The following is a 9548-nucleotide window of genomic DNA, read 5'->3' as shown; positions in this document are numbered from 1 at the left end:
GCTCGGTTGCGGGGAATGCATGGCAGTTTCCCACGCTGGTGAGTGAGTGTGTTGCAGCCCCACGCTGGTGCTGATCCCGGCGCCAGCGTGGTGTCAGCTCCCCACGCTGGTGCCGCGGGAATGATGCAGCACCCACGCTGGTGCGTCGCAGTGCTCGCGCCAGCGCCCCACGCTGTACGGGAATGCATGCAGCCCACGCTGGTGCGTGAGTGCATGACCAGCCCCACGGTGCATGGAGTGTGCGGAGTTGCGTGGAAGGTCCCGCTGGTGGGTGATGTGGTGTGCTTCACCCACGCTGGTGCGTTGATGATGCAGCGTAGCCACCGCTGTCATTGTGGTGAGTGTGCGCAGCCCCACGCTGGCAGGGCGTGCGTTGTAGGCCCACGCTGGATGCTGCCGGGAATGCATGCAGCCCACGCTGGAGTCGCGTGAGTGTTGCGCAGCCTCCCACGCTGGTGCGTGCGTGCGTGTGCGCAGCCCCACGCTGGTGGGTGCGTGAGTGCGTGTAGCCCACGCTGGTGGGTATCGTGCGTGGTGTAGACGCCACGCTGGGCGTGCGTGAGCCTGTGCGCAGCCCACCCGCTGCGGTGGGAGCGTGACGTGGCATGCACAGCAGCCCACGCATGTCGTTGCTTTGAGTGTGTGCAAGACCCCGCACGCTGGTGCGGGACCGTGAGTGCGTGAGTGTGTGCAGCCCCCACGCTGGTGGTGTGGGTGAAGTTGCATGTAAGGCCCCCCTCCACGTGGTGCATGTGACTGTGCGCGCAGCCCCACCGCTGGTGCGACTGTGAGTGCGTGCAGCCACATACGCTGAGTGCGTGAGTTGGTGCCAGCCCCACGCTGCTGTTGCGTGAGTTGCGTGGCAGCCCCCAACCTGGTGGGTGCGTGGAGTGTGTGCAGCCCCACGCTTGTAGTGCGTGAGGGTGTGCAGCCCACGCTTGCGTCGTGCGTGCATGTCCGCGCAGCCCCCACGGCTTCGGTGCGTGAGTGCGCCGCAGCCTCCACGCTGCGTGGCGTGCCCCGGATGATGTAGTGCAGGCCCCACGCTGGGCGTAGCAGTGTGTGCACGCCCCACGCTGTGGTGCGTGAAGTGCGCGCAGCCCCCACGCTGGTGCGTGAGTGTGTTTGCAGAACCCCACTGCTTGAGTGCGGGGAATGCATGCAGCCCCCAGTTGGATGCGGTGCGTCTCGCTGACGACGTGTTGGCGTCCCACGTAAAGTCCCGCTAGTCGCTCCGACGCGTTGACAGCCAGCGCGACGAGCTCGCCGACGCTTGTGTGGCTCGTGCTCGCTGAGTGTGATGCAGCCTCCACGACTGGTGCCGTGAGTGTGTGCAGCAAACGCTGGTGGCTCGCTGACGTGCGCGCAGCCTCCAGCCGTCTGGTGGTCGTGCGTGAGTGTGCGCAGCCCCCGCTGGTGGGCTTTGTGCGTGAAGTGTTGCGCAGCGCCACACGCTTGATGTGCCTGTGAGTGGAGTGTAAGCCCCACGTGGTGTGCAGTGGTGTGCGCAACGCACGCTGACGTGCGTGAGGTGCGCAGCAGGCCTCCACCCGCTTGGTGGCGGGCGTGAGTAGTGCGCAGCCACGCTGCAGTCGCGCCACGCCCCGCGGAGCCGTGACGTGCCGGTGACTAGCTCCCCACGCCTGGTGCGTGCTCGATAGTGCTCGCGCAGCCCCACGCTGCCGGCCGCCCGCCCCGCGCGGACCTGAGTCCCTGCGTTGAGTGTGCCGCCAGCGCCCCCACGCTGGTGACTGTGACGTGGCGCGCAGCGCTCTCCGTCTGGTTGCGGTGGTGAGCCCCCCCCCCCCAGACTCAGCCGGCGTTGTGCGCAGCCCCCACGCTGGTGCGTGAGTGGTGTAGGCCCCCACGTGGTGCGTGAGTCGGCGCAGCCGCCACGCTGTCTTAGTGTGCGTGAGTGTTAGGCGCAGCCCCCACTCTAGCTGTGGCGTGAGTGTGTGCAGCCCAACGCTGTGTGCAGTGAAGATGCGTGCAAGCCCACGCTGACCGTGCAGGTTGAGTGTGCGCAGCCCACGCTGCGTGCGTGCAGTGTGCGCGAGCCCCACTTTGCTGAGTGCCTGAGGGAATGAATGAAGCCCCCACGCTGACTGTGCGGGGAATTCGGCATGCAGCCCCCACGCTGCCGCGTGGCCGTGAGTGTGACGCAGCCCACGCTGGTGCCAGGGAATGCATGAGGCCCCCACGCGGGTGCGGGAATGCATGTGCAGACCCACGCTGGTGCGGGACTCATGCAGCCCGCACGTTGAGTGCGGTGACGTGCGCCGCGCCATCAGCTGGTGGGTTGCCGCTGAGGGGATCAGTGCGCAGCCCACGCTGGTGCGCGCGTGAGTGGTGGTGGCCCCGGCGCGCGTGTGCGTGAGTGTGCGCCAGCCCCAGCTTGAGTGGGTGCGTCGCAGTGGTGTTTGCGCATAAGCACACGCCTTGTGGGCTGCCTCGTGATTGTTGTGCGACCAGCCCGCGCTTTCGTGCGGCCGGTGCGCAATGAGTGCGCGCAGCCCAGGAAATGAATTGACAATGCCCAAATCATGAGCACGAAAATGAATGCTCTTCCGACATCCACATGAATCTATATTATTTTTGATCTAAGCAATATTTCAGCACTGGCTCGACAATTAGTAACTCATGCGTAATTGATGCTTCCCTTTGTATTCAATATTCGATCATGCTCTTGTATAAATCGAATCGTAACCCGACTTACAAACAATATAATTTACGTGGACCTAATAATAAATTAAAATATAGAACCATCAATCGAATAGCCTTGTCCCTCATCGTCTGATACGTTGACATATCGCAAATAGCTTACTTGAGAATAATGACTACTCTACTACATAAAAATATGTCTCATAATGAGGATGTTGTGTGTTTGGCAGAAATATAAAACTAATATCTTACATATCTAGATGTGCACGTTTTAATACCGATTCATTTGCATATCCTTCAGAAATTTTAACACCAGCATGCTCTCGGCCATAGGAACATCAATGAAATGATGCAAAATCATATCTTAGGAGTACAAACTAGAATGTCGTACAAAATCAGAGAATCTCTCATTTATTTTTAGAAGACATTATCAGCATGCTCCACAAATTGCTTACTCTGCGCGTAAATATGGATTCTTTTACAATTAACGTTCTCCTCTTATAATTGCTACTTAAAAAATATAATTGCACTATATTAACCACAAATTACACAATATAAACATTGATATAAATACATAAGAAAGCTTGGAACGTTACAATACTCGCAATACTGAGAATACACTCATCCTAAAAATATGTCTTCACCCTGAACGTTTGAGGATGGCAAGGATTAACTAATTATGTATTAATACGATACGCAGACATCTTATTCTTGACACAGCGATTCAAAGATTAACACAGGTTGCCGAGCATAGGGCGCAAAATAATGTGAAAAGTGCAGACATCAATGAAGGCACAAAATAGGAATGTTTCAAAATCAAAGGAATCTCAATTTGATTTTTAAAGATAGGGTGACTTTTCAACACTTCGGCGGTACTCTTATGGGCGTAAATTGTATCTTTTTATGAATATTCCATTCTGCTTTGACTTTATTGTACTAAAAAAAATAATTAATCATGACTTATATACACCACAAATTTAACCAATATAAATTTGTAGTATAAATTAAGTTGCAAGCAACGAACAGCAAGCACCACAGCAACAAACTTAATAATTTTTTAGAAGTATACATTCCTTTAGCGAAAGTGCCAATCTTATTAATTCTTATTCTTTCCCAGAGTTGATTGTATGATAACCCGCGAATAACCCTTTGTGGCAGGCCTAATGATTCTAATAATATAGTATATACTATATCATAATATAATAGTTAAACAACGCGGCGCGGGAACAGCTGATTTTTTCATTTATTATGGTTACGGTCCAGTTAGAAACAACAATACTTAACTTTCCTTCCTTAGCAAGTTGATAGAAACAATGACAGTATCAACATATTACACTTGCCACCTGTAAAATCATTGTAGTACCGAGCTATATATATAGTATATCTATATAATATAATTAGCCTTCATTGTATGATTTAACAGAATTAGAAAATGCTGCATCCCATCGGTTAAGTAATAATGAAATATTGATCTCTTGTACCTACTAGCGGACGACGTGAGACACCACGCCACAACATGGAAAACATTCATACAACATTTCAAGGGAAGCGTATAGATGGTTGGAAGACCGGTTTGTTGCTATAAATCGTTTTGATATACAACTGGCAGAGCTGGTTTGTGTTAACTTCCTAGGACTTAGAAAGTATGTAGAAATAATGAAACCTATGTTTAATCTGCTGTGGAGGCGTGGATGATATCAATATGCACGTCACCAGGTAGTGTTACAGAAAAAATCTCTAAATTCCAGAATCCAACGACTGCACAATGTCACACCTCAATTATACCTGATGAACCCTTAACATTTTGACGTAGGTCATCTCAATCACTAACCTAAATGACAGACATATCAGTAGAAGTAACTTAATCACACCATCAATACTGTAAGAAGAAGATGATCTGCTTATCACAAGTGACTTCTCTGCGAGAACTCTTCTAAAATTTCAGGTGCCTTCGTTGCCGTCAGTTTTCTCTTTGAAGACCCAAATCATTCATTCATAACATCCAATAATCATTGTGCTAAATATATGTTATTTGACAATTCACATTATAACGCACCAGCGTGGGGGCTACACGCACGCACGCACCAGCGTGGGGGCTACACGCACGCACACATAACCGCCATAACTCCATCCATATACACATTTGTTTGTATATATCTATGCATGATCTATGATGCACTCTCGAAACTCTCTTAGTATTTTTAATTAATTTCTGTTCGATGCTCAGGCCTGTTGTCTATGGATGCCCTCTACTGCTGTACACCATCACTGATCTCTATATATAGGGTGATCGAGTTTGTTTGGGAGGAATCCGTCTGATCAGGATCACTTGATCCTGATCTGCCCGAACAAACGCAAACTCTTCCAATTGTCCACGTTTCGCTATCACAGGATGGTTCATAGCAAATAACAAGCAGTGATTGGCAGAGTCGGATGCCGCCATTGGTGGCGCCATATTGGATCCCATGCAAATCCCCCTCACCCTTCGGGTGCATTTGTTTGGGTGGATCAAGTGATCCTGCATGTTTGTTTAGGCAGATCAGTGATCTGGATCACAAATTCCCGAACCTGATTGATAGGTAGATTCACAGGGCACCCAATATGACAGCGTGAATGTGCGACCCGCCCAACCACTGCTTGTTGTTTGTTACGAAACATCCTGTAATAGGTCACAGTGAAACGTGAATCGTTGGAAGTGAGCTTGCGTTTTTTGTGGAGATCAGGATCAGTGATCCTGATTAGATGGATTCGTTGCACACAAACGCTTTAAGTTTCATCCCGCAAGCACTGCCTGAACTTGAAGTTGAAGCAGGTTAAACCGTTTATTCACGACACCGTTCACTCAGGAATTTGTGATCCGGATCACTGATCGAACCAAACAAACGCGCAGGATCACTGGATCCGTGTAATCAAGATTATATGATCCGTCCAAACAAACACGCCCATACTAACTTAGTTATATACTTAGTTATACTAAGTTAGTAACATAGTAAGTTAGTTCTAGAGCTAGAAGGTAGAGGAGCCGTAGGGTGTAGAGAGGGAGGCGGAGGAGCCATTAAAATATTAAGTCATCCACTATTTTGCGCAGTTCGCTGTTTTTGGCCCCCCTTGTTAAAAAATCCTGGCTACGCCACTGTTTTTGTGTGTTTTCTGATCATATTATTATCAGAGTGGCTATATGCCCGGCAGTTTTTAATTTTCAGCGTTATCTCAAGTAAACAAGGGTTAGGGTTAGGAACTACCGGGCATTTAGGAAATCGAAGACCGTGCCCGGCTGCCGGCAGCGTATTATTATGTGATTGAAAATAGGAGATTTGGGGATATTTTTTGGGACAACCAGAAATTGTTGCGGACAACCACATTTTTTTTCTTATTTCGAGCACTGCGTAATTCATAAACTATGACCAGTATACTCATGATATGTAACGAAGATTTGCTCTTACGTGATCTTTTAAAGGACTGAACCGGCTTTTTTACCTACGTTTTTCTGGTATGCGTAACTTTTATAATGGAAGATGTATGTGCATTCTCTCACTAGAATGTGGAAGACTCCTTTACTCCTGATTTTACATATATGATAAAATAATTATTGCTTGGTTGTTCAGGTAGGGTGGAGTTCTCAGTTATGTACCTCAAAAATAGAGGTCGAGGTCCACTATTGGTCTCAAGCAACATTAATATATTATAATTCAACAAAACTCATGCTTCCACTCGCAACTGTAACGATATCGGAGTCTTGCCGTCTATGTCTTCACCTGCATGTGGGTGAAATACATACATAACATCTTGAAACTTTATTGCACGAAGCTCTATGTGACCTTGATGCATCAAGTAGTCACCATAGCTGGCGTGGAAGTTAGCAGCTTAAACTAAGCACAACTAAACTAATCCTTCAGTTTCCCCACGATGTAGGCATGTGCACAAATCACGTGCCCTGTGTGCAAAGCCAGTTCAGGCAGCTCACTAGAGTTCATCTCTTAGCATAATTGTGTGTATGTATATATAGTGTTACATGCCGCATATTAGATTGGAAAGCTTATTGTACACATGCCATTGTCATATATCCTGATTAATAATGGCAAATTTGATGTTGTGAGTGCTATAAATAAAATAATTTGTATTTTTCTATTTTAGCTGGAGAAAGATATAAAGTCATACGTCACAGCTCTGAGTGCAATTGTTCACTTGTTGAGTTCGTTTTACACCAAACATGGTCTTGACAAATCAGAAGCTGTTAGTTAAACAATTTTATATAAGAAATATATACATACAGAAATTCGTACACATGTAGTGGATTGTTTAGGCAGTATGTATTATATTCAGTCCATAAGATCATTTCAAGGAATATAAGTGTTCAATGCAAGGAATTGGTGAAAGTGCGATCATTATAATGTGAATGTCAAATAACATTATTTACACAATGATTTTGGATGTTATGAATAATGATTTGGGCCAAAGAGAAACTGACCAACAAGGCACCTGAAATTTTTAGAAGAGTTCTGCAGAGTCACTGTGATAACAGATCATCCTTCATTACAGTATTGATGTGTGATTAAAGTTACTTCACTATATGCTGTCATAGTATGATGATGATCCTACGTATATATGTAGGTTCATGGTAATTGGTGTGACATTGCACGTTTGGTCTGGAATTTAGATTTGTTCTGTAACACTACATGTGACGTCCTTATTGATATCATCACCCTAAGCAGATTAAACGTAGTTTCATTATGTGTTCTACATACTTTCTAAGTCCTGAAGTTACACAAACCAGCTCTGCCAAAGTTGTATATCAAATACGATTTATACAACAAACTGTGCCTTCCAACCATCTATACTGCATCCCTTGAAATTGTTGTATGAATGTTTTCCATGTGTGGCGTGGTGTCTCACTCGTCTAGTATAAAGAGATCAATCTTTCTTAGTTACTACGAATGGATCAGCATTTTCTTATACTGTTAATGTACAATAAGTAATATATATATATTATATATATATATATACATAATTTTTAAGGTGGCATGTAATATGTTTGATACTTTCATTGTTTTATCATACTTGCTAAGAAGAAAGTTAAGTATTTTTTCTTAACGGGGGACTTACCAAGAAAGTGGAAATAACTGCAGCTGTTTCGCCTCCCGCGTTGTTTGAACTATTATATATGATAATATCTTATATATATTAGATATTACGCCTGGCACAGAGGTTATTCGGTTATGCATGAATAACGTCTGAAATTTATTAAGGAATGGCACTTCTAAAGATGTATATCTAAAAATATTATATGTTGTTTGCTGGTGGTTGTTGTGTTCGTTTGGTTGGCAATTAATTTATATAAATTTATATTGGTTAATTTGTGGTTATATTAGTCATATTATATTTTTTAGTACAATTATAAGAGGATGAATGGATATTATAAAAGGATAAATTTACGCAAAGAGTACCAATTGTGACATGCTGAATATTCTTTAAAAATAAATGAGATTCTTGATTTTGGAAACATTCTACACTAATTGCTGTGCTCAATTGCTTGTTCGCATTTTTACATTTATTTTCCTATGCCGTGCACTGGTGTTAAGTTTTGAATATTCAATATAAATGGTTGCGGTACTCTATTATTAAATATAGTTTATCCTTGCCATCCGCTCACAACGTTTCATTGAGACATATTGTTCGAGTATGAGTGTATTCTCAAGTATGCGAGTATGTAACGTTCAGGTATTCTTATTAATTTATATTCATTTATATTGGTTAATTTGTGGTTATATTAGTCATTATATTTTTAATACAATTATAAGAGGATGAACGCTTTAATTATAGATAAGGGAAGATTTACGCAAGAGCTACCAATGTGGTGACATGCTGAACTATTCTTTAAAAATAAAATGAGATTCCTTCGATTTTGGAAAACATTCTTATTTGTACTCATTGATGTTTGCATTTTTCCAATTCGATAATTTCCTATGCCGGCACTGTGTTAATTTTGAAAATCGTATTGACAATTGATAAATGGTTCGCGCATTAATTCTTAAATATTTAGTTAAATTGCCATCCTCAAACACGTTCATAGAGACATATTTTAGGTATCGAGTATATTACCTCAGTAGCTATGCGCGTATTGGTAACGTTCAGCCCAGTATTCTTATTAATTTATTTATATTAGTCATATTATCATTTTAAGTACAATTATAAGAGGATGGAACGAACTAATATACAAAGGATCACTGTGTACTTTGGCCAGAGATACAATGTGTGCCATGCCCTGAATATTCTTTAAAGAATAAATGAGATTCTTGATTTTGGGAATACAGTCCCCTAAGTTTTGTGCTCATTGATTGTTGCATTGTCATTATGTGTGTGCCTGGGGCTCGCGGCGCACGTCACGGGGTTCACCAACCACAAGCGTGGGCGAGGTGCGCACGACTCACGGCACGTCCACAAACGCGTGGGGGCCTGCGCACACTCACCGCACCACAAGCGATGGGGGCGTGCGCACACCCCTCACGCACCAGCGCTGGGGGGGCTACACCGCACTCCACGCAGAACCAGCGTGGGGGCTGCGCCACCACTCCACGGCACCCACCGCGCTGGAGGCTGCGCGCACTCACCCACCAGCGTGGGGGCTGCATGCACTCACGCACCAGCGTGGGGGCTGCATGCATTCCCGCACCAGCGTGGGGGCTGCATGCATTCCCGCACCAGCGTGGGGGCTGCGCACACTCACGCACCAGCGTGGGGGCTGCATGCATTCCCGCACCAGCGTGGGGGCTACACGCACGCACGCACCAGCGTGGGGGCTGCGCACACTCACGCACCAGCGTGGGAGCTGCATGCATTCCCGCACCAGCGTGGGGGCTACACGCACGCACGCACCAGCGTGGGGGCTG

At 46.0% G+C, this 9548-nt stretch overlaps 1 protein-coding gene across 3 annotated transcripts in view; it reads left to right on the top strand.

The window, feature by feature from the left end:
- The window catches only part of LOC106810423 (pleckstrin homology domain-containing family A member 8-like), a 27357-nt gene extending 19553 nt beyond the window's left edge, over positions 1–7804 (top strand). For all 3 annotated transcript variants that reach the window (XM_014813787.1, XM_014813796.1, XM_014813780.1), the window contains one exon: positions 6796–7804. In XM_014813787.1, the coding sequence (XP_014669273.1) occupies positions 6796–6903 (108 nt within the window). In that variant the 3' untranslated portion in view covers positions 6904–7804. The remainder of the gene's footprint in view (positions 1–6795) is intronic.
- Positions 7805–9548: the final 1744 nt, after the last annotated feature.

The sequence above is a fragment of the Priapulus caudatus genome, unplaced genomic scaffold (assembly GCF_000485595.1).
Source record: "Priapulus caudatus unplaced genomic scaffold, Priapulus_caudatus-5.0.1 Scaffold16, whole genome shotgun sequence".
In the NCBI taxonomy this organism is placed as follows: domain Eukaryota; kingdom Metazoa; phylum Priapulida; class Priapulimorpha; order Priapulimorphida; family Priapulidae; genus Priapulus; species Priapulus caudatus.
The sequence above is the reverse complement of the archived record's forward strand: the minus strand, read 5'-3'. Positions and strand labels throughout refer to the sequence as shown.